General features: G+C 37.9%; 1 protein-coding gene across 1 annotated transcript in view; it reads left to right on the forward strand.

The window, feature by feature from the left end:
• Positions 1–25,168, forward strand: part of tbx15 (T-box transcription factor 15) — a 101,605-nt gene that overhangs the window by 18,336 nt on the left and 58,101 nt on the right. The window contains exons 2-3 of the mRNA XM_043700961.1: positions 15,669–15,894; positions 23,441–23,542. Of these exons, the coding sequence (XP_043556896.1) occupies positions 15,669–15,894; positions 23,441–23,542 (328 nt within the window). The remainder of the gene's footprint in view (positions 1–15,668; positions 15,895–23,440; positions 23,543–25,168) is intronic.

The raw sequence follows: 25,168 nt of genomic DNA on the forward strand, positions 1-25,168 counted from the left end.
GCATTTTCCTATTCAGCCCACTTTCTTCAAAAAAATGACCCTACTAATTGGCTTTGTAGATTGAACTATTTAAATTTGCAAAGTGCTTTCAATGTAATATCTATAATTCAGTAATTGCTACCCTTTTTCACAAAGAGCTTTGTTTAAGCAATAACATAAATAGTGTATATGTAGTAGTATAACTGTTTAGATCATGGGACTCAAAGATAGAAGAATGTGCAAAAGTGACGAGAGATTTTTGAATCTCAAAAGTAGCTTAACAATGGCTTAAGCAATCTGGCAGATATCTGTTTGATATTTTTGGTGTGCAGTTTTAATTATTAAAAGAAAGTCTGATTTTTCTTTATTAGTTTGTAATCAATGTTAAAGAGTCTGAGTTATATTTCTGCTTAGCTTTAAAGCTTTAAAGTTGCTCAAAAATGGTAATGTAGCTGAGATCTGCCTGTGGTGAGTAACAGTCTAAGTTTACCTGGAGGAGGCTACCTCTTCTGTTATGTTCATTTAAAAATGTGCTCAAGGTTCCTTACTGTCTAAATATTGGTGATGCGGGGGAAGCAGAATTGATTGCTCTTCCTTGGTTGCCTCAAGGACATTAGGTCTTAATGACTGAGATCTATCATATAGTGCAGAACTGGATTCACTGGTAGGCCAGTCCAGATAGAAATGGAACATTTCCTTTCCTGCATTACTTATCTTTTTTATTATGATTTGAGCCATTTATAATCTTGGTAAATGGGCATGAACTACTGAATTTACTGAATTCAATGCTACAACCTATGGTGATAGAATAGATTGGGTTAGGTTAGATTCCTACAGTATGGAAACAGGCCCTTTGGGCCAGCAAGTCCACACCAACCTTCCGAAGAATAACCCACCTAGACCCACTCCCCTACCCTATATTTACCCCGAGTAATGCACCTAACACAATGGGCAATTTAGTATGGCCACGTCACCTGACCTGCACATCTTTGGACTGTGGGAGGAAACCGGAGCACCCAGAGGAAACCTACGCAGACACGGGGAGTATGTGCAAACTCCACACAGACGTCGCCCGAGGTAGAACTCTCAAGCTCTGGATTGTTAGTCTATTAATATATCATAACCATTATAAACTGAAGCAGAACTTATTTTAATACATGAGTTTGAAAAACTTACTGCCGTTCTTCTCAGTACCTTTGACATTTTCTGGTCAAGAGCAGAGGTTTGCTGTGTCTGGACGCACTTATGGAGAAGGATCTCGTCTGGCTGTCTAAAAATGATCCTGGCTTGAAGAATCAGATTTGCAGTTAAATGACATAAACAGGGAGGCACTGGCTGTGAATAGACACCATATGTATCAATCTGAGATCATCGTTATAAGTTAATTGCAGTTTAAGAGTGAAAACAGTGCTGGCATAAGACCAGAATGTTCATGGCAGAGCGTGATAGATGCTATAGAACGACTTGGGGTTTGTTCTGGCAGAATGTACTATGAGGACATAATCTGCAATGCGTGCTGTAGCACGGAATAGGTTTATTGTCAGCAAAACATTGAAATTAGATTCTAAATCACTTTTCAATAGCATAAATTTATTATAGCTCATGCATATTTGCACGTTTCTCCTCATTGTATAGATGAGTAACATTTTTGTTAGGTTTCAATGTGGAGTTGAAGTGTGATCATTTTTAATATTTTCCCTTTGTGTATTTGGATTTCCTGTGGGCGAAATGGTGACTATTGTTTAGCTGCTCTCCCAGTTTGCCCCTCTAAGACCACATGTCAGTTCCTTCCTCTGGGGAAGTGCTCTAAGTAGTCCTTAAGATCAATTAGAGGGTAATGACTGTTGATGTTGTACTAAGTAACATCTGCTTAACCTCACTACTTTTCATCTCAACAGCAAAAGGTCATCTCATGATCAGAAAAGGAGCAGAAAATCACTATTATTTTTTCCATTTTATATACCTGTTCAAAATTGGTCTTTTGTGATGTCTTTGTATGGTTTAATTCTAGAGGATGGTTTAGAATAAAAAGACACTCATAAAAACTTGTATTAAAATGTCCGAATTAAGGAAGGGGTGGAGTTGCTAATTGGAAAGAGTCTTGTAGAAGTTCTGAATGAGTGGAAAAACCATGGGGCTGGATCAGAGAAAGCTCAGTATTAGAAGATGTTCACTCACATACTATTGGCTCAGTACACTGTTGGGGAAGGTTTATTTTATAAGTCAGAACAGCTGCATATTTCTTGTTTACTGCAGTCTCATTAAGCAGAAAGCTTCTGCATGTGAAGTTTTATTTAGCAACTGAGAGACTTGATATCCATCTCCTAACTATTGCACCAACATCTGGCATGCTGGAACTTCAGCTACAATCATTGACTGCTTTTCAACCTTTCAATGTCAGTTGTAAATGCAGAAATCAGATTTTTTTTTTAATGGATCAGTCAAGCTTCCATAGTTGTGAAGTCAAGACAGAACACTGCATAGCTAAAAGCCTTTCATATTTGAATAGCTAGCTAATATAGATAGAATGGATTTCCTGATGGCTTCTCAAAGACTATAAGTGGTGTCTGCTTTATCCTTCCTAACTGAATGGTCTCCCTAAATGTTTCCTTGTAACAAAACAAAATGAAGTCGTGTCAATGTTTGTTTCTGGGTGAATTTGGCTAATTACTTGCTGTGCTGGATCAGTTGATGACCATGGAACTATAAGCACTGTGCATACTGATCAAATGGCTACCTGTGTAGATAGAAATTGTAACAATGTACGCAACACCTCCATTATTCCTACCTGTTCCCATAATTCACCTGAAACTGAGGACTTTCTCAAAAACCTATGTGCGAGATTGAGGTTTTTGAAGACTCATTTTATGACCATCTCAGGTTGATTGCCAAACATTGATATTGGAATCGAAGCTCTAATGGAATGTAGAACGTCAGTCAAAGCATTTATGAGAATCCTAGAAGATCAGGCAAAAGTGCTCTGGTCAGAAATGGTGTCATTTTCCATGAATGTTGCTTAATCTTGTCACATAGTGATGCAACAGAACATTGTAGCAAGTTGTGAACTCCTCAGCAGATGACTCAAGTTGTTCCTTAGTCATTCTCAAATAGCTTCATTTGTTTGCTGTACAATTGCTTGAGCTGGCCATTAGACAGAGAGTTGCTATTTCTCCAAGTGTACCTTTCTGTTTTGTTCTTCACCAATTACTTCATACTGGGACTGTCCTACCATATATGCATCTGGATATATTGGCATTATAGGAATGAGTGATGTCAAATGCTCATTTAAAGCAGCCTGTTGGATTCTGACAGAATAATTTGTATATTGGATTGTTGGTTGTAAGACATCCCTGTGAAGAAAGGAATGCATAAATAAATAATATCCCATGAACGATACTAGCCATGAGTTCAGAACCTGCAAACACCTCCCACCATGTTGTCCAAATTTCAGCATCTACAGTGCTCACCTATCACTAATCTCTGGTTGCAATATTAGCTACCTTATTTTTTCCTATCTGCTTTTTTCAGATGCCAAAAATGTGTGAGGGGAAGAAAAGAGAGAGATTTGTGTGGTCTAGTGGCCTGGACCAACAGCCTCTTTATGTCAGTATGCTGATGTCACTTCACCCACTTTGTGCTTTTGTTTGTCACATTTCTTAGGCTACATTTTGTTGGCTGCAAAGTGAAATGATTCGGTATAACCTGAGTATGTATGTGCATTTGGAGAGTGCATTAATGGTTTCAAAAGTACAAAGTTTCAAAATTACAAATTTGCTAAAGTGTGCTTTGAAGTAGTTAACATCACCAAATAAATTCAAGTTTTTTTTTTAACTTTGATGTTGTGCGAGAAATAAATCACAATGCTGTCATACACTGTAAGACACACTGTTAATTTATGCAAACTGTGAGCAGACTTACTTTGGCAATTTGAAATAAACCAAGACAATAATCCTTCTTCTGCTCCGAGGTCTGGAACACATATGATGCAAGATTCATTTTACTTATCACATATATCTGGATTTCTTGACAGTCACTTTGATGGCAGGGTACCCTTCCATTTCAAAAACATCCACCCTTCTTTGGAACTTGTTACCAGAGCACCTTCAATGCTGCGTTTTGGAATGGTGCAGTTCTGTCTGTGCTTTGATTTGGCATTTTATACCCCTCACAATGAGTTCCATTTTAGGAGCTACTATTGCCAAATTGCCTACTGTCACAGTCAACCTTCCAACAACCTAAAATTAACCCACCTTGCAGTAGTCAATGACAAGAACTCAGTAGAGGTAGATTCAGTGCATACAGAGCAGGGGTTCATGTACTGTTCCTACCAAGTGAGTGAGTTGCCATAATCTTACCAAACCATAGGGCTGCTCTGTCATTAGAGAGAGACAACTGGTGGTGATTTGACCTGAGGGCCACCACACCTCAGGTGAGGTTGAGGTGGAGAGTCCTTCAGGGTAACCTCAGACACTGAGGATTGAACCCACTCTGCTGGCATTACAATGTTTCGCAAATCAACTGACCAGCCAAATGAGCTAAGCTGACTTCCTTCTAGCACGAAATCAGCCTGCTTGAAAATTCTAAATACTAAGAAGCTATTCTTTAAAATGGTATTTGGTGTGTGACTTCTCTATTTTTAAATGTTCTAATTTATTTCTGGTTCGGTTCAGGTTTCACAGTGTACTTCTCTGCATTCAGCATGAATTTTCTCCAAGATCTTAAAAGTAAGATTATGTGTGCTTCTATAGATTTTGTTTCTTGAATTACATATCACAATTTGGGTATGACAGGTTTGCAAAGAGATCCCAATCAGGCACTGTGCAGCCTATGGAAATCTCACCAGCAGCAATGGTGATTCTAGTGGCAATGCCAGAACCCCACCCACATCATCCATTCATTCCCCTCACTGGCATCTGCTTAAATGGACCTGATGACCCAATTCCAAACAACTTGCTATGAAGGTGGCATCCATCACTGATGGATCCATCAGCTGGATGCATTTCCAGTTGTGGCCACCCAGAATTGATGGCACTACTGGAACTGAAGGGTTGATGTACCTCCAATGGTCAGTAATTCCTGAAGGTGGGATATTGGGCCTTAAATGGACGAAAGCCTCAACAGCAACACATCAGCTTCTTGGCTTGATCTAGAATCCAGGGTAAGATTCTCCCCATCTTGTAGCACATTATTGAAGCCACAGTTACCACAACAAAAATCCAGCTTTATAGGCATACATTCCCCAAGAGCTATTGAAAAATTTGATTTCAGTTTTTAAAATCAACTGTGGTAAAAACACAAATGACTTGCTGATGCCATTTAGGTCAGAAACCCTTCTGTTCTTATCCAGTCAGACTTGTGTTACTCCATTCCTGCAACAATGTGGTTGACTCCTAACTCCCCTCTGAAGTGATCTACCAAATTAATTGTAACAAATTGCTACCAGTAGTTTGAAGAAGTTGCCCAGCATGGCCATATCAGGGCAACTAGGGATCAACAACAATAAGTAACCTTAGGAGCAGAGCAACAATTTCTATCCTCCGCTCATGCCACAGTATTGCTAACTGGATGCCAATTGAGGCTAAAACTTTAGTCACTTCTGTTCAGCCCTTTAGCCCATGAGTACAATGTTTTTCTTGCTAGTTTAGCTGACAACGGTTGATTCAGTGCAACATAGGAATTTAACCTATGACCACCTTTACCTATTAAACTCAGTACTAAACTGACGAGTGATCTTATTTAGTTTTCACTGAGTGGCAGCACACTGATTTTGTTTAACGTTTTTCAAGGTAGACATTTATTATGTTTGTAATATTGTGCTGTGTGATATCTGGAATCTATCCAGTTATTCTGCATATTCTATGATTAACCAATTGACCTTTACTTGCTGGAAAGAAACAAATTTTACTGTGCAAAAAGAGATAAGAAACAAAACAAGAACCATTAATTTAACACTATAGCTTTGAAGATGTATTCCATAATTTAGTTCTATTTTTTACTTTCCACCTGAGAGTTTTCATCTCTATCAAAACCTTGAAAATTCATTCATTTTTAATGGGAGCGACCTAAAGGCATACCTTATCTCTCTGATATTCAGATTAATTCTCCTCAGTACTCCAGTTATCCTCTAAGATAAAATTCTCCAGAGATACTTCTGTTATCATTTTGGCTACACAACCATCCATCCTTTCTTCACTGATTAAATGACTAGATTCCTTAAGGTGGCTGATGGCAGATGGTGCAATTTGAATGCAATAAAATTTGAAGTTTAAAAACTAGTCTAATGCTCAGAATAACAACTGTAAATTGTAATAATACCCACTTGGTTCACAGAAGTCCTTTTAATGGAGGCAATCTGTAATTCTTAGCTGATGTGGCCTATGTATGACTCAAAACTCTCAGTAATATGGCTGACTCTTAACTGTCCTCTGAAATAGCCAAGCAAACCATTTAGTTGTATCAAAATCACTGCCAAGTCTGCAGAAAGGAATGAAATCCGACAAATGACCTGACTTAATTGTAGGCACTCAAAATGACAATGTCAATCTCAGCCCTGAGTAATCTGCAAAACCTTCCTTACCAATGCTTGGGGGGGGGGGGGGGGGGAACAGTGCCAAAATTGAGGGAGCTGTCCCAAAGGCTAGTCAAACAACAGCTTGATATAATCACAGAATCATACCATACAGACATTGTCCCAGATACCAACTTCACCATCCCTATGTATGTCCTGTCCCAACTGTGATGAGAAATGGGAAATAAACACTGTCCTCACCACAGACATCCAAATCCAAGAGCAAACGTACAACGAAATAACTTTACCAAGCTTTTCCATTTTCCATTGAATACATCTAAAGGTACATTCTATTCAAAAGCACATGAATCTTGGATCGGACTTTGGCAGAATTAACTATAAATAAGCATTATTCATTGTATACACACCTTTTCTGACCAATTTTCTTAAATTTAAAATTGTGACATTCAGCACACAATTTACTACTGATATAAAATTTAACTGAGTTTTATCTGCAAAGAGTTAGAAATGTGACAAAGATTTTAAATGTTTAGATTTTGCACCAGACAACTGAATTTTAAGTGCAACCCATCCAGTAAAACGTTTATATGTAATAAAGAACTGGAAATAAGGCAAAATTCAGATAATGTTACAATTACAATGTTAAATCCTTATTGTCTCTGTTTTGATTTTATTATATTAACCAATCATTCTTATTAAATACATGTTTCGGATCTCTTTGGGACTTTTTCCATGAATTGTTACTTCTGGTAGATGGAATTTCCAGTGTAAGTGCTCTCACATGTTGTTTTGAATGACAGATAGTAATCAAACTGGGAGCAATTCATTTAACATTTACTCTAGACAATATGTTTAAAAGTAAAGTAAATGAAAAATAAACCTTCGTTTCCAAGTTGCAAGATGTTCAGGGGGTTACTGAACTTAGTTCACAAATCATATTTTAATAGCATGTGATATTATTCTACGTGTTTTATGTGTGACAGTAAATTCTCACAATTACAGATTCTGATATGGCCATGCCAACTGTGAGTAAATATGACCATTGACATGAGTAGCCAATGAAATACAATTAAATATATGCTGCATATTAAACAAATAACTTGAAGCTAGAATTCATTCAGAAGATAATAAATATCACAGGAACAGAACAGTTCAAAATCATTATTCAATGGTGCCCACTGAAAAGACTATGCTTGTGGATATCAAGGGCACACGAGACGTAGATGCAATGCTGCATTCTCCCAAATGATTAAACAGTCATGCACTAATTAGATTCACTGACTTAAATATCAATTTTACCAAGGTGCTAGAGAACAGTGGAGACCTGTCAAACATTTCCTAGGCTGACTTTCAGTAAAGGAAAAGAGAAAAAGCTAGAAAATTTAGGTGAACTGTTCAAAATAGAAACATTCAGCTTGTTTTCCAAATAAAATTTTGACGTTTTAAAATTTAACAAGCCATTTGAAAGCACTTAACTTCATTTTAATCTCTTGTCTTCTTTGTGTATGATACAAAATTGAATAACTGATGCATCTCAATTCTATAGGGACAGAACATATTCAGATTGGAGGCATGTACAATCAACTAATCGCACAAGTTAAATGTGGCTTTCTAAGGCTAGATCTTGGTTAATTTTTGCTTTTTGACTTTTGCTCAGTGTCCTTAGGCAAAGTATTGTTCACATTGGAAATTGCTTCCATGACATCCTGGGGTCACACTGTTGTTCAACCCAAAGATGATTGTTAAATATATGAAATGTGAACAGCACTTCCATCAGGTTTTTTTTTGCCCTTAAGGCAAGCTTCTTTGCTTCCCACCTGGCAGCTGGAATGAGAACTGATGAAATTGCAAAAGTATTTTTTGGTATCTGAGGGATTTGAGCTGCAGAGCCATATGTCACAGAAATCTGTGACTCAAACCAGTTGCACAATTCAGCTTTACATCCTTTTTCAAGCTACTTAAATTGTTTCTGTGTTTTAAGAAAGCTCCTATTAGGGGATTTCATGTAGTTTATGACTTTTGTTTGTGACAGTTTCTTAAGTGATTCCCCTCAATATTAGATAAATCAATAAAGTAAAGTGAGAACTTTAAATGTTGGTATTTTGAATCTGCATTTTTTATGCTGTTAACTGCCCTCTTTGTTATTTTTTCCCTTTACTCAATTGGACATTCCTACCCCATGAGCAATTCATAACCAAAAAAAAATTAAAAGTCTCTACCAATGCTGCATCAACCCAGAGGTACAAAAGAATGACTGACTGGTTTGGAAATCTGTTCCACTTTAATTTTCCCTGGCTTCTTCCCTTTTGGGAAACGACTAGCCTCGACACTATACTCCACACCATGATGTGAGTAAACGTTTCAACTTCATGGTTCAGGAGATTTTTGAAATCGACTGCATTTCTTAGTTTGTGCTAATACAAAGATTCAATATGCCACTTGACAGTGCTTTATATTTAAGTGACTTTGAAACCCAAGTGGATTAATATCTTTCAACACGTGTACTTCTATAGTGAAAAGTTGCGATATTGACATCATGAAGAACAAGGAGTATGTAGAAGAATAGGTGAACATCAAGGGGTTAGAAGATTATAATTCAATTGAGCATTTCTAAGAAGTGATAAATATGAAAGAGCATCAGGCACTTTATGAGTCCCAGTAGGATTCTAATAATTAATTGCTACTTTTCAATCAGCCAGATGTTTGATACTCTATGTATAACTTAAGACTGCCAAATTTTTAAAAGTTGGACTTCTGCACCATTAACTGGCTGCTACATTGCCTATTGTTAAAACAACATGTGAAGATGAATTCCTATCAAAAGTTAAAATGACAGGTTCTGGCTGCATAAGTTGTGTGTTTTCAGTTCCTACGTCACAACTTCATAGAACAAGGAATGGAGGGTAGCCATGAATTTAATGAGAAGTACATTGCACACTGAATGGTAGAAGGAACTAATTCAACATAATTTAGATTAGATTACTTAGTGTGGAAACAGGCCCTTCGGCCCAACAAGTCCACACCGACCATCCGAAGAGCAACCCACCCAGACCCATTCCCTTACATCTAACACTACGGGTAATTTAGCATGCCCAATTTACCTAACTCTCACATCTTTGGACTGGGGTCAGAAACCCACACAGACACTGAGAGAACATGCAAATTCCACTCAGACAGTTGCCCGAGGCGGGAATTGAACCCAGGTCTCTGACGCTGTGAGGCAGCAATGCTAACCACTGTGCCACATAGTTCAATTTCTTGGATGCAGTGTTTCAAAATATTGCATTGTTCAAGAACATAAAATACTTCTGGTCTGTCAATAGTATTCTGTACGCAACAAGCACAGAAAATGCTGGAGAAACTCAGCATATGTGGCAGCATATATGGAAAAAGAAACAGAGTTAATGTTTTGAGTCCAGTATGACTCAGAGTCATAGTGGACTGGAAACGTTAACTCTGTTTCTATTTATTTCAGATTTCCTGCATTTGCAGTATTTTGTTTTTACGTTCTGTGTGCAGTTTCGCTTACCTTAAGAACTAATGAATTTAGATTGCTATTTAAATTACTCTTTCTAGTAGGAGTTGCAAGTGCTACAAATTAGCATAATGTTCTCAGCAAGAAATGTTATGCTTTGCTGTTTTGCAACATAAAGATTTAATTATTCAGCAAATAACTGTTTTCTATCATTTTTCTATTGGGTCATTAAGCCTGATAATTTATTCTAGAGCTGAAAAATGTGTTGTTGGAAAAGCGCAGCAGGTCAGGCAGCATCCAAGGAGCAGGAGAATCGACGTTTCGGGCATAAGCCCTTCTTCAGGGCTTAGGCCCGAAACGTTGATTCTCCTGCTCTTTGGATGCTGCCTGACCTGCTGCGCTTTTCCAGCAACACATTTTTCAGCTCTGATCTCTAGCATCTGCAGTCCTCACTTTCTCCTAGTTGATAATTTATTCCAGTCATCTTTCAGGGCTAGAGTTCTGACTATATAATGTATACCAAAGCTCTTCTGTGTCAAAATACTACTGTGCTAATCCACATTTTATTTTGTCCCATTCTATTCAAGTTCATTCTACCATTTCACATCCCCTATGTACCTGTCATACCATATAACGTGTTTCACATATTCATTACATTGTGGTGGAGAGTTATCTAATCTCAACCACTGTTGGAATATTGTGTGCAATTCTGGTCTCCTTCCTATCGGAAAGATGTGAAGCTTGAAAAGGTTCAGAAAAGATTTACAAGAATGTTGCCAGGGTTGGAGGATTTGAGCTATAGGGAGAGGCTGTACAGGCTGGGGCTGTTTTTCCTGGAGCGTCGGAGGCTGAGGGCTGACCTTATAGAGGTTTACAAAATTATGAGGAACATGGATAGGGTAAATAGGGGTCGGGGAGTCCAGAATTAGGGGGCATAGGTTTAGAGTGAGAGGGAAAAGATATAAAAGAGACCAAAGAGGCAATCTTTTCACACACAAGGTGGTACGTGTATGGAATGAGTTGTCAGAGGAAGTGGTGGAGGCTGGTACAGTTGCAACATTTAAGAGGCATTTGGATGGGTATATGAATAGGAGAGGTTTGGAGGGATATGGGCCGGGTGCTGGCAGGTAGGGCTAGATTGGGTTGGGATATCTGGTAGGCATGGATGGGTTGGACCGAAGGGTCTGTTTCCATGCTGTACATCTCTATGACTCTATGACTCGATAGCTTGATTGAGTTGTATCCACTTTTATCATGTTCTCTGTTTCTGAAATCATAACTTAAGTTTACATTGCTTGTATATTTAAATAGCTTTGCATGTCCATTCCTCTCAGTACTTTAAAATCTTGGACCATGTTCATTTTCAAACATGTTTTGATAGTGAACACAAATTGATTTCTGTAAGATTTTTTTCTGGTCATAACCGAACCTAATACTGTGCATGATTTTTGCTGCCAATCTAAAACTGCTCACTAATGCATGAAAGTTCCTTTGCAGGTAGGAGCCTGAAATTTCCATAGGATTTCCCTTGAGCCTCCTGGTATAACTTCAGTAAAAGTTTAACTGGAAGGCTATTTCACCCAATTTTCTAAAGACCTTCCATGAAAGCTGTGAGAGTAGCTTCAGGAAAGCATGACATTGTATGTGATATGAACAGGCTGTGGAAAAGTTCTGCAGGAATTTTCAGATTGCATACCATAACTTTAGCAGATCAGTGAAAAAGCCATGTTGCTTTCCTTTCTCCAAGGGTTTCTAAAATGCATACAATGTTAGAATTCTATTCTTACCAACGAATCATTGTACTTTTAAAAGTTATAATTATCTGTTTTAGATGCACCCTTCAATATCTGATAATCCTGTTGATAGTAGTTGTACTTTGAGTCACTTTAGGTTAATGTAGCATTTAAAACATCAGTCAATGAGGTATATTCATTGTTCTGTGTTTAACAAATTCTCTTTGAAATGCATATAAGATTCTAGCATGTTCTACAAATAAAACTTTATGATATATTCTATTTATAAAATAATAACACTACTTACTCCAAGTTGCATTGGTTCCACAATGTACTGCAAGCTGCTGTGGTCTGGCATTTGAAAGTGAAGAACTTTATTTGCAATTCTGAACAAAATTAATTCTATGCCAGATATCTGAATCACTATTCCAGGCAGAAAATTCAAACTGGCAAAATCAGTTGGGATCATTCCAGTTATGAGTCTTCATTGAAATCAACAATGGATAGTCATGGCATTTTTGTTTGAGTCAGGACATTGTAGGTTCACAGTCCCTCTCTGGACACTTGAGTCATATTCTACACTAAATATGTTAATGATGTATTGCACTATCAGAGATGTTGTCTTTCAATGAGACATTAAACCAAGAGCTCAAATGCTGTAAAGGTGGCGACAAAAGATTACACATTATTATTTTGAAAAACAGTTGAGTTATCTCTGGTTTCCTGGTCAGTAGTTATTGTTTAAGTAATATCACTCATTTCAGATTAGCTGGCCACTGTACCTTTGTTTGTGGGAGCTTCCTGTGCACAAATTGACTACCAATATTTCCCTCAACAGTAGCTACATTTCATGGCTGCAAAACACTTTGGAACTTTCTGAGATCATGAAAATTGCTACATAAATGCAAGTTCTTTCACTATATTTAGAAACAGAGCTCCCCTTTAAATAGAGTCTGGATTCTAAAATTCAAATTCAGGAATTATAAGTATAATTATTATTCAAGACAGGTGCATAATTAAAGGTACAAATGTTTTATTGAGAGCTATCAGAATACAATTTACTTCTATGCAAAATGCATGTTTTGTTAAGTGTTTTCTATTAATGTTGTTTAGATTGAATGAATAATTTCTGAGGCTATGGTGCAAAAATTCTGCCAATTGGCTACTTTTAACCTGCAATTTCCAACAATCCTCATCCAAGCAGAATTTTCATCCAAGCAGAATTTTCATCCAAGAATAAATTTTCTTGGCAACCTAATGATACATTCATCAGAATTGAGCCCTACGTTCACCATTCCCTCCAAAATTGAACTTTCAGTTTTCCTGGATGTGAGTAATTATTTTGGCTAAAAGTATTATTAATTTAAGCTAAATGGAGCTTGTAAACACTTGCCTATTGTTAAAAATAACAGTCGCTGATATGAGGTAACTGATTCTGGTCATTGCTGCCTTTCAAGAATGTGGCACACCATTGTGAGTGGCATCAGGTCTACTCTCAGTGATTAATGAGTATAGTGGATATTGTACTTAGTAGGTAAATTCCATTAAGTAAATTTAATCTAGAAGCATATTATTTCTGAGTTTGCATAAGGCTATTTCTTTTTTTCTATATAAACAGACATACAGCAAGGTGACTACAAATGTCATGTTTTGGGAATTCTGCAACATTTTTCCACTAACATTTTTTGGAAGAAGAGTTACTTTTTAAAACCTGTATTTCAAAGTATAATGTGGCTACATAATGTTAAAAAATGAACTGAGTATAAGATGGTTAACATAACAATGCCAGTTAATGTTTCTTCCCAAAAAGTTAAAACAGTATGCAATATTTTGAACTGGATGTTCTTTGGCAGATTGGTGTGGACTCAATGAGCCAAATGGCCTGCTTTTACACTGGAGGGATTCTTTAATTTTATGAGCTTTTTGTTGCATATTTCCACTATCTCCATTACACAGGTATTCTGTTATTAAGCACTAAATAAGCTTAGATTCACAGAATAATCGATTGGTTTCAGCACATTTTGCCCACCATGTCTATGTCAGCTTGTCGCAGGAGCAATTCAGCTAGGTCCAATCTCCCAACCTTCCCTTCTTAGAGTCATAGAGATGTACAGCATGGAAACAGACCCTTCGATCCAAACCATCCACGCCAACCAGATGTCCCAACCCAATCTAGTCCCACCTGCCAGCACCCGGCCCATATCCCTCCAAACCCTTCTTATTCATATACCCATCCAAATTCCTTTTAAATGTTGCAATTGTACCAGCCTCCAACACTTCCTCTGGCAGTTCATTCCATACATGTACCACCCTCTGTGTGAAAAAGTTGCCCTTTTGGTCTCTTTTATATCTTTTCCCCCCTCACCCTAAACCTATGCCCTCTAGTTCTGAACTCCCCCACTCCAGGGAAAAGACTTTGTCTATTTATCCTATCCATGCCCCTCATAATTTTGTAAACCTCTATAAGGTCACCCCTCAGCCTGTGAAGCTCCAGGGAAATTTCTTGCCCTGCAATTTTTTTTCTCTTTGGGTAAATAAGCAATTCTTCCTGCACCACAATCCTGATGTTAACCACTTGCTGCATTAAAAAAAAGTTTCCTTCTCACGTTGCCACTGCCTTTATTATTAATTACATTGGATAAAACTGTGATGAGTTTTACGTATGGCTGTTCAACTGATTGCAACTTATGTTTGCATTTATCTCGAGATAAACAGTTAAATTAAGCTTAAGTCATCATATGTACTCAGCAGAGAGAATGGCAATGTCAATCATCAGCAAAATGAAGCCTGTTATATTTACAGTTGGGGAATGGGGTGGGGAAAGTGATTTATGTGAAGTATAACATTTGGGAAGAGACTTTTATTTTGTTGTTAATTTGCTCACTATTTTGAGATTCATACAAGTGCAGAACTAGAATCTAGATTGTCCAATTTTTTTCATATATTGCACTAGAACTAGCTTAATAAGGGTTTTGTTTAAAGACCTGAGAACAGAAAACAGACCTAACCACATCTCTTTGTAGACCTAGATTTTAATCATGAAATCCCAATGTCACTAATTCACTTCTTTGCAAATCATGTTTTGACAACTTTGCAAATAATTTTTTTATTACTAGCAGGTTAAAAGGAATTGCACTGTATGAACTCTCAAGGTGCTGTGGCGTAGCTTAAGCAACAACATTTCTAATTGATATTTAATACAAAAAATATAATTATGATTCCCAGGGGTTACTCATGCTAGTGATGTGTGGAGATGTCATTAGCATCTATGCAATCTTCACCTTATCAATATGATGCGGCAAGGCTGAAGTTAAATCTGTGATTTGCCTAATGAGCAGTTATACATTGCTAAAATATAGTAAGATGCTGATGCTTTCAATAAGAAGATAAATAATAAAAAAGTCATATGGCAAAAAAGAAGCTTTAAAGAAGAACTCACACTTATTGATACCTTTTAACTTTGTTATATCTACCGAAGCACTTATATTTGGGAGTCAGAAGTATCTAAGAATAAAGGGAATTTTGGGAGGTGACTGAAGGTGCATTCAAAGAAGCATTTTAATATAGCGATAATGTAACAAGGCAATGGGGCTTAGTGACTTCTAGACTTTGGCGGATAAGATGGTTGAAGGTAAGTGAAGTGATAAGCATGACCCTTAAATAAAAAGGTGATAATCGTTACGAAGAGTTCAAACCAAAAAGGAAAGAATGATAACTAAGGTTTACATTCCTTGTGGAGGAACGTTGACAGGCACTAGATTACCAGTATCCTCAATCTAAATTTCTGTCTTCATGGTTGATAATGAAGCAAAGTGTTAACTTTTATTCCATTGCATGGTACTAATTAACTTTTTCTAATTACTAAAATTTTGTATTTTGACTACATGCTTCTCATATGCTTAGTTTCCTTTAAGTCTATTGTTGAATGAGATTTCCTGCATTGTGTTTGCAGAGTCCCAGCTGAGCTCAGATCAGGAACACAGCCCAGGAGCAGACGGTGAGAGTCCAACCCAACATACTGCTTGTTCCTACAGCTCTCCTGCAGAACTCACTCCTAACTCCACCACATCTCTTCCAACCTCCTCCATGGATGAGATTCAGATGGAATTGCAATGTGTTGATCTTTGGAAAAGATTTCATGACATTGGCACTGAAATGATTATTACCAAAGCTGGAAGGTATGAGACAAGATTGCCTTTTGATGATTTTAAATGTAAACCAGTTTCTAAAAAAAAGTTCAGTCTGTAGTATTGTTTCAAGCTTTTTTTTTTGCAATTGCAATGACATTCATAATAGGTTTATCTAGTCTTTCCAGAGCTGTATCCTGTCTTTCAAAATTTTTTATCACCAACGGCTCTCCAACCCATACAGCATTGATTCAAAAGCGTTTTTCTCACTTTCGTCTCTTCCTCCCCATTTGTCATCAGTCTTCCAACACACAGTCTTTGTTACTCTGACCCTGAACTATTCTTTGTATCCTCCCTCTCTCCCACTCACCCCTATCCTCACTCTATCCCATTTCAGTCGCTAAGCCTTTACTGATCTTATCCCTACACTTTGAAATTCACTCTCTAAACCATGGCTTCTTAGAGTGGGGTTCAGGACTTCAAGTGAGGTCACAAGCTGAATTTTTGGAGTCATGCGTTCTGAAGCAGGTGCGCTTATCAACTCATAACAACTGTGCTCCATTTCTGACATATCCCTGCTCTCTCTGTGCTCACTGAGTAGTTGCAACATTTATTTTTAAACCGCAAAATGGAGTCACAGTGAGAACACGTTTGGGAAACACGACCCTAAACTCTGCCTATCCACCTATTTCTTCACTTTCAAAAATCTCCTTGAAGAGGACATTTGTATAAGACTTTGGTTTGGCCACATTTGGAATACTGTGTACTGTTCTGGTCACCACATTACCAAAAGGAGGTGGATGCTTTGGAGAGGGTGCAGAAGAGGTTCACCAGGATGTTGCCTGGTATGGAGGGCGCTAGCTATGAAGAGGGGTTGAATAAATTAGGATTATTTTCATTAGAAAGACAGAGATTGGTGAGGTGGGGGAAGCCTGATTGGGTATACAAAATCATGAGAGGTATAGATAGGCTAGATAGCAAAAAGCTTTCTCCCTCAATTACTGGGGGTCACAAGTTCAAAGTGAGAGGGGGAAGATTTAGGGGAGATATGGGTGGAAAGTTCTCCACGCAGAGGGCAGTGGGTGCCTGGAATTCATTGCCAGCGGAGGTGGGGAGGGTAGGAACGATAGCGCCATTTAAGATGTATCTAGACAGATACATGAATGGGCAGGGAGCAGAAGGATAGTTACCCTTAGAAAACTTTAAATATTTTTAAGTCGTCATTGGACAAGCATATGGACGTACATGGAATAGTGTAGGTTAGATGTGCTTCAGATTAGTATGACAGGTCGGCGCAACATCGAGGGCCGAAGGACATGTACTATGCTGTGATGTTCTATGTTCTAAAACAGGCGGCAAATTTAGATAGAGGATCTGGATCGACACAGGCTTGGAGGGCCGAAGACCCTGTTCCTGTAATTTTCTTTGTTCTTTATTCTTTGAAGCCTGTCTTTTTGACTTTGTTTTGGTTAATGCATATAATTTCTGGTTGCTGAACTCCAATTTCTTGTAAACTAGATTAGAACGTTGTTAAAGGGGCTAAATATGTATTGTTGTTGCTCCAAGTCACTCCCACACCGGTGTTAGATAATTATGTTTATTAACTATCCAGTAAGATGTTGATGCACATGTCTGGAGACAGGGAAGTAAGACAATAGAATTAGGTTGGGTTGCAATCTATTATACAATTGAATCACTTGCTAACAGTTAATTAAATTAAGACTTGTCGGGCTGATTGGCTAAAGGCCCTGGTGCCTGTTGAGCAGGGCATGAGTAACAAAACATTATCATGACAAAAAAAGAGTACCTTGATTAGAAAAATTAATCAAATATGAACATTTGAAAAGCTTCACATTTTGTTATGTTTACAAAGTTTCGGATTCATGGTAAATTATATAGTTTTCAAGAAACGTCTTTGGTTCTCCCGACCCATTCTACATGCAAACCTTGCAACCTCGCCAAGAATTAACAAAACTTGGATTCATGAAATTTGAAGCTGCCAACAGCTGGCTTAGAATATAGGGATTGAAAAAGAACCTATTCAAATCACAGTTCTCATGAATTAAAATGTTTAAATAATTTACTTAACCTTTTCCCTCAATATTTACATATTTGGAGATGATTTATTAACAGAAATGTTGATCTAAGCTGTATAGGCTGTTTCTTTGGCATAAGCCTTTTGCTTTAAGGATATAGAATCTGTAATCCTGACTGTTGCACAGGGATGGTGCCTGCCAGTGCTGACTCACACTAATAGCACCACAGATTGCAGGAGCAGACCTCTTTTGCAGAGGGCCTGTGTGTACCGCTGTCACATCAGATAATGCTTTTGTACCTGTGTGCCCCATGCACCTGAAAGATTTGCTTCCCTGCTTTCCATTGGGTGGCAGCTCAAGATGTCCTCCCCCGTCACTCTTGTCATCTCCCCTATATAAGCATTTCAAACGGATTTTGGGAAACCAAAAAAACGTTGGGATGTTCAGGCTATTTTCCATGCCTGAATTGACAACCGCCCCCAGCTGGGACTATTTACATACATATCAAGCCGTCCTTGTTTCACTCGGAGAACTGACATTCAGTCGCAGAATGAACACTTACTAATCCATTGAACTGTGGACTTGCAGGTTAGATAAGTCCCCAGCACAACAGAATATTTACATACCACTCCCTGACATGAGTTCTCTGGTGAAAGGCAGGTGGAGGTTGTAACTTTTACAAGGCTGGTTAGACAATCAAGAAATTAGCTGGGACCAAAGCACAACTGGATGCCTTCGATTTTCTAGTAGGTTCTGCAAGAGTAATACCAGCCAGGAGTAATGTGGAAATCTGGAGCTAGGTAGTGTCTATTTCTTTTATTGGTTCATTCTATAAATCTCCCAATTATTGCTCTTTTCACAAAGTGTTACTTCCCTTCATCAGAAAACTTTAAAGGATTAACCCAGTTCATATAGAGCATTCTGCTTATGCATCAAGACAATGGGGGAGGTGATCGTCTAAAGGTAGTAATACTAATCCAGGGATGTAGGTAATGTTCTGGAGGTCCAAGTTTGAATCCTACCATGGTTAATGGTGGAAATTGAATTTTTTTAAAAAATTGCAATAAAGAGTCTAATCTTGACCATGTCAACATTGTGAATCATCAGAAAACAAATCTCATTCATGAATGTTCTTTAGGGAAGGAAGAACCCATTGTTTCCTGGTTGAGCCTACAGATCCACAGCGATGTGTTTGACTCTTAACTGCTCTCTGAAATTTCTGAGCAAGCTATTCGGTTGTAACAATTGCTAGAAAATGTCAAAAAGGAAATGAAACCAGAAAATCCACCTGGCATTGAGCGAGGCACCAGAAATAACAATGGCAGGAGTTACACTATCAACATTGCAAAGTACATCTCGCTAACATCTGAGGGCTAGTGCCAAAATTGGGAGAGCTATCTCAGCCTACACAAGCAACAGCCTGACATAATCACATCACAGAATTGTAGTGGTATGTGGTCAGGAGGAAGTTGCCTTTGGAGTCCTCAACATTATCTATGGATCTCATGAAATCTCATTGCTTCAGGTTAACTATGGGCAAGGAAACCTCTTGCTGATTGCTACATACCATCCTCCCTCAGCACTGCTCAGAGGAATCAGTACTCCTCCATAAAGTCATAGAGATGTACAGCATGGAAACAGACCGCTCGGTCCAACCCGTCCATGCTGACCAGATATCCCAACCCAATCTAGTCTCGCCTGCCAGCACCCGGCCCATATCCCTCCAAATCCTTCCTATTCATATACCCATCCAAATGCCTCTTAAATGTTGCAATTGTACCAGCCTCCACCACATCCTCTGGCAGCTCATTCCATAGCAACATCCTTGTAAATCTTTTCTGAACCCTTTCAAGTTTCACAACATCTTTCCGATAGGAAAGAGACCAGAATTGCACGCAAGATTCCAACAGTGGCCTAACCAATGTCCTGTACAGCCGCAACATGACCTGCCAACTCCTGTACTCAATACTCTGACCAATAAAGGAAAGCATACCAAACGCCTTCTTCACTATCTATCTACCTGCGACTCCACTTTCAAGGCACTATGAACAACAGTTGAAGGAAGCACTGAAGCTAGCAAGGATGCAAAATATACACAATGTCCACCACCAACAATGGCTCAGCAGCAATACTACTGATCAAATTGCCTAGGTCCTAAAGGACATAGCTGCTAGACCAGGTCTGGCAGGTAGTGAGGCAACAAACAAGAGAGAAATATATACTTCACCTCATGCATCTGTCTGGGACAGCATCAGTAAGAGTATAACCACATAGTCATTATGAAAATAAAGTCCTGCCTGCACACTGAGGATATCCTCCATTATGTAGAGCAGCACTATCACCATGGTAAATGGGACAGGCTTTGACAAATCTAGCAATTCAAGAGGAATCCATGAGGCTGTGTAGAGTAACAGCAGCAGAATTGAACTCTAGCACAATCAGCAATCTCATGGCCAGCCATACACTCCTCCCCAATTCAATCATTACCTTCAAGCCAGGGAATCAACCCTGGTTCAATGAAGAATACTGGAGGCCATTCCAGAAGCAGTACCAGGCATACTTACAAACATGTGCATGCAAAACAATATAAAGTAGAAGTGATAGACAAGGCTAATTGATTTTTACATCCAACGGATTAGACCAAGTCCCATAAACTTGCCACATCCAGTTGCGAATGGCGTTGAACAATTAAACAACTCACCAGAGGAGGAGACTCCACAATTATCCACAATCTCAATGATGGAAGAGCCCAGCACAATGGTGTAAAAGATAAAGCTAGAATGCCAGGTGGATGATCTGTCTTGACCTCCTCCAGAGGTCCACTGCATCACAGCACCCAGACCACTGTTGACGGAAGTCTTTTTATCCAGCTGCTAGGAAAAGTACCAGGGAACTTTGAATTGACTTGGTCTCTAATTTTACTGCACTAACCAGTTTGCTAAAATGTAATTAGGAATAAATAGGGATTACAGGGATTACTGACACAAGACTGATCAAGCCTTCTATTTGATAACCTTGTAGTGTTGCTCCAAGACAAAATTATGCCTTCCTTTTGTTTATTCATTCATGGGATAAGGGCATCATGGGATACTGGCTGGGCCAGCATTTATTGCCAATCCTTAATTACCTAAAGGGTAGTAAGAGTCAACCATTTTGCTGGCTGTCTGGAGTCATTTGTAGGCCAGACAATGTAAGGATGGTAGTTTCCTTCCCTAAAGGACTTTAATGAACCAGATGCGATTTTTCAACAATCAACAATGGATTCGTGGTCCACATTAGACTCTTAATTCCAGATTTTATTGAATTAAAATTCCACCAGCTGCCATTGCAGGTTTCAGACCTGGGTCCCCAGAATATTAATTGGTAACCTGCCTGAACTGCTGTGCTCTTCCAGCACCACTGATCCAGAACCTGATTAATAGTCTAGTGATAATGCTATTAGGTCTTCGCTTCCCTCGGTTATGCATAAACCTAACGAAACAGTTGACATTTTTCAAGTAATAAGTGTGAACAGGGCATTACTTTGAAAATATTTCAAATGAATCCTTGAACATATAATTGAAAAAGTATTGAGAAATAACCATACAGATATCTGACCATTTCAAGGAATGGTTTTCAGAACCTTGCCCTGCATTGATTTCATTTGGAACTAAATTTAAGTGTATAACATTGAAAAGTTTAAAGAGGAAGGAAATCCCTGAGGCAGTCAATGTTAATAAAAATAGTCCTTTAATTCCCTTCTCTAAACACTTTCTGCCATACAATTTCACTTTCAGTTATTCCCTTGTTGAAATTCTTTTGCGTGAGGGCAAAGGCGAAAATGCAAACTGGCATTATATTTCATTGCAATGAATTCTAAGCACACAGCTCTCTTGCATTATGCATACATGTCACCACTTATTCTGTGCTCCACAAGCCATATGTAAAATGACTGGTACTCAAGAACCCTTTGAAAGTGAATTTGAATGTGTACAAGAATGGGCAGCTTGCAAATCAAGTTCAAGCAGGAATTAACCCTTCTTGGACTCACCGACTTTCAATTATGTGGAAACAAGTTTCTCTTTCTCAGGCACAGAAACTGACTATTACCAAATATGAAGAAATTCTAAATAAGTTTGATTTTCCTATTGAATGCACTGGAGTAAATTAAAATTTGCTTTTCACTTTTGCTGTTTTATTTCTAATTTGCGCCCTATTCGTTTTCTCTCCCAAGATCTGTCGTCAAATAGAGATTACTTCATCCAGGATATAATGTGTTTATGTTGTTGATTATGTTCTAATTTATAAAGGTCAAATGGGGGTAACAAAATGGATACATGTTAAAACACAGCGCACATTTTCAGTTTTCCAATAGTTCAGAATGTCCCTTGTGTCAGCTCAGGGCAAATCAAAACAAAATGTTCAGAAGGTAAGTTTACGTTTTGAAATGGACTGATTGATTTTCCTTAGAAATAGTTGGTATAGCTGACAGTCCCCTATTTTGGTTCAGTGTCATAGAATTTCAAATTACACTATGAATATGGAACAGACCTAGAATTGTTCAATAAACTAAAATCTTCAGATGGTTCTGAGTTTTGATAAATACTAGTGACCAAAGCAGTATATGGTTATAGTGTGCAAATTCGATTTCATCCTGAATGTTTTGCCTCAGGCTTGGCTAATAGCCAAACCCTATAACACAGCTATAAACTGGAGGATGAGCCAGCATCCAAAGAAATTCCCATGCTTTGAGATTTAAGGATGTGGTGAGGGATACTAAAAATGTTTCTTCATTGCCTGAGAACATTTCTCAGTATTGAATAGGGGAAGAGGGGAACATAGCTTATATATTTAAAAAATGGCACTTTTCTCACAGCAGGACATGCAAGCCTGAAGCAAAGAAGGGAAACTGTAGAAGAAATCAATTTATAGACCACTCTTCAGCACTCTGCTGTGCCCAATAGTAACCTGTTTATACTCCCAGTCAGGGAATGGGGTGTATGTTCTTACCTCAAGCAATAGGGCATCTCTGTTAAAAATGGCCAATGGGATCCACCTGCATGTATACAGTTCAAACATACATAAACACACAATTTCTCCTGGTTGGAATCTGCTGCATACTTCACTATCAAGATGACCGATCTCATTAGTAAAAAAAACTCAAAAATTGTTTGCTTATCACATCTGACAAGAAAATATCATTAAGTGAAATGAAGTTTCACTCAATAGGAACTTGATTGATCCTCAAGAACGAGGAGCATAAACAGACTTGGATAAATCAATCTCTCTTACATAATTCCCTACACATATTGAACGATGTTATGCCTGAGGCTTATGTGCGGTGTTGTGTAGGAAGTTTTTTGGTTGAAGCAAGACTGAATTAGATTACTTCTTAGACAACAGCATACTGCAGCATTGTGTTTCCGAATATGTGTGTTCATTGCTCCATCTAGCCATGGTGTTGTCGATAAACACAGCCTCAATGAATGATTATGGCTTGTGGAGAATGGAGTAAAAGGGGAAACATAAAACCTATTAATGAACTCATTATAACTGGAGCATATGGTTGATTGTATTCACAGGCGAATGTTCCCAGCAATTAGAGTGAAAATCACAGGGCTGGATCCTCATCAGCAATACTATATAGCAATGGATATCATTCCTGTTGACAACAAGAGATACCGGTATGTTCCACAGTGGTTGGGTCACTACAGTTTTACTGTATGGATATATTTAATTTTAGTCCCAAAAGATGGGTTTTAACCTGTTTATTCTGTTATAATTTAATAATGTAAATACCCACTATTTACGAGAGAAGGTGTACATTGGATGGAGACCTACAACAGGAATACTTTATAAGTTAAATTAAGTTGCAAGTATCTTAATGAGGCATTTCAAATTGTTTAAGGTTGATTTTCATTGTTTGTTCCTTGAAGATGTTTCCAAATAATTCTCAAACTAAAACATGTTTAACATGTGAATAATCATTGAATAATACACTGTAATAGTCCAAATGAAGTATCATTTACGATAAAGATTTACAATCTACCATAATTTCTCAATTTTTTTTCATTAGTTTAACCTACTTTATGTAGCTAATATTAGATTGGCTTATTATGATGTACATATGGTTTCCTATAATTTGCAATGGATGTTAATGACTCTGACTTTCATCTAGAGAGTTGGTGCTGTAAGTGGCGACTTATAAACTTTTCATTGTACTTATTTGAGTTTATTCTGACAATAAAGCTAATTCAATTCAATCCTATTTATATTTTTTGACTGAAACCTCAGTATTGTTCTATACCTGAAGGTCAACAGAAATGTGGAGTGCTCTTCTTCACGTGAAATAAAATAGAAATATATATATAATATGTGGGAAGCAGCATTTTTTAAATAATTTAAACTCAAGGACCCATGAACACTTTTAGTGACATAATGAGTTTACAGTACAGGTCCAATTTTACAAGCATCCGTTGAGTGCTTATAGCATATGCAAATTGTAACAGTGGGCATGCCATCGTGTACCTGATTAATTTTGCACTACATTTTCTGACTCAGAATTTTTGCATTGAAATGGATCAGCACTGTCAGCACATAAATCAGAAAATATTCAGCTGAAGTCCCACTCTGAATGTTACTGCAGTGGACATGATACTGCTCCAGGTTATATCTTTCCTGAATAGCATGGGTATCTATCTACCTGACTGATAATTTTTTAAATGATAGAGCAAGGCACCTAGTATTTTTGTTAATGTTGAAAGAATAGCTTTCTTTGGGAGTGAGAATTTATTTACATTTGCATTTGAAGTTCTCTCAGTTTTACCCCTGGTGCTTTTGTTTTATTTTATTGAAGTTGTCAACTTAGAAAGTAAAACTTTCCTGAAGTATTGACAATTGCAATACAAATTACATTCAACAACCTGAAGGATTGGATACAATATTAATTTTCTCCATATTGCTTCATGACTGGATAAGGACAATTAATTCATAATGAAAAATATTCAGCATTAGCATGGAGTTGTGTTAATACCGAAAAGCGTATCTTTACAGACCATGTCAATCTTACTTGGATTTATCGGCCGTGAGATTTTTGTTTTACAACAGTCTACAATGCTGACCTTACTTGCAAGCTTTCAAGAATGTACAGATGTCGTTTGGAAAGCCAGGACTGCCCTTTGTAACTATGATTCAAGACCTTACTTAGAACCCTCCCATTCTGCAAATGAGCTCAGATAGACTGAGGCGATGCCACCGCCCAATTTACTGTCAAGTGAATGACAGGAATTTTCGGCATTAATCATGAACTT

Source organism: Chiloscyllium plagiosum, chromosome 12 (assembly GCF_004010195.1).
Source record: "Chiloscyllium plagiosum isolate BGI_BamShark_2017 chromosome 12, ASM401019v2, whole genome shotgun sequence".
In the NCBI taxonomy this organism is placed as follows: Eukaryota; Metazoa; Chordata; class Chondrichthyes; order Orectolobiformes; family Hemiscylliidae; genus Chiloscyllium; species Chiloscyllium plagiosum.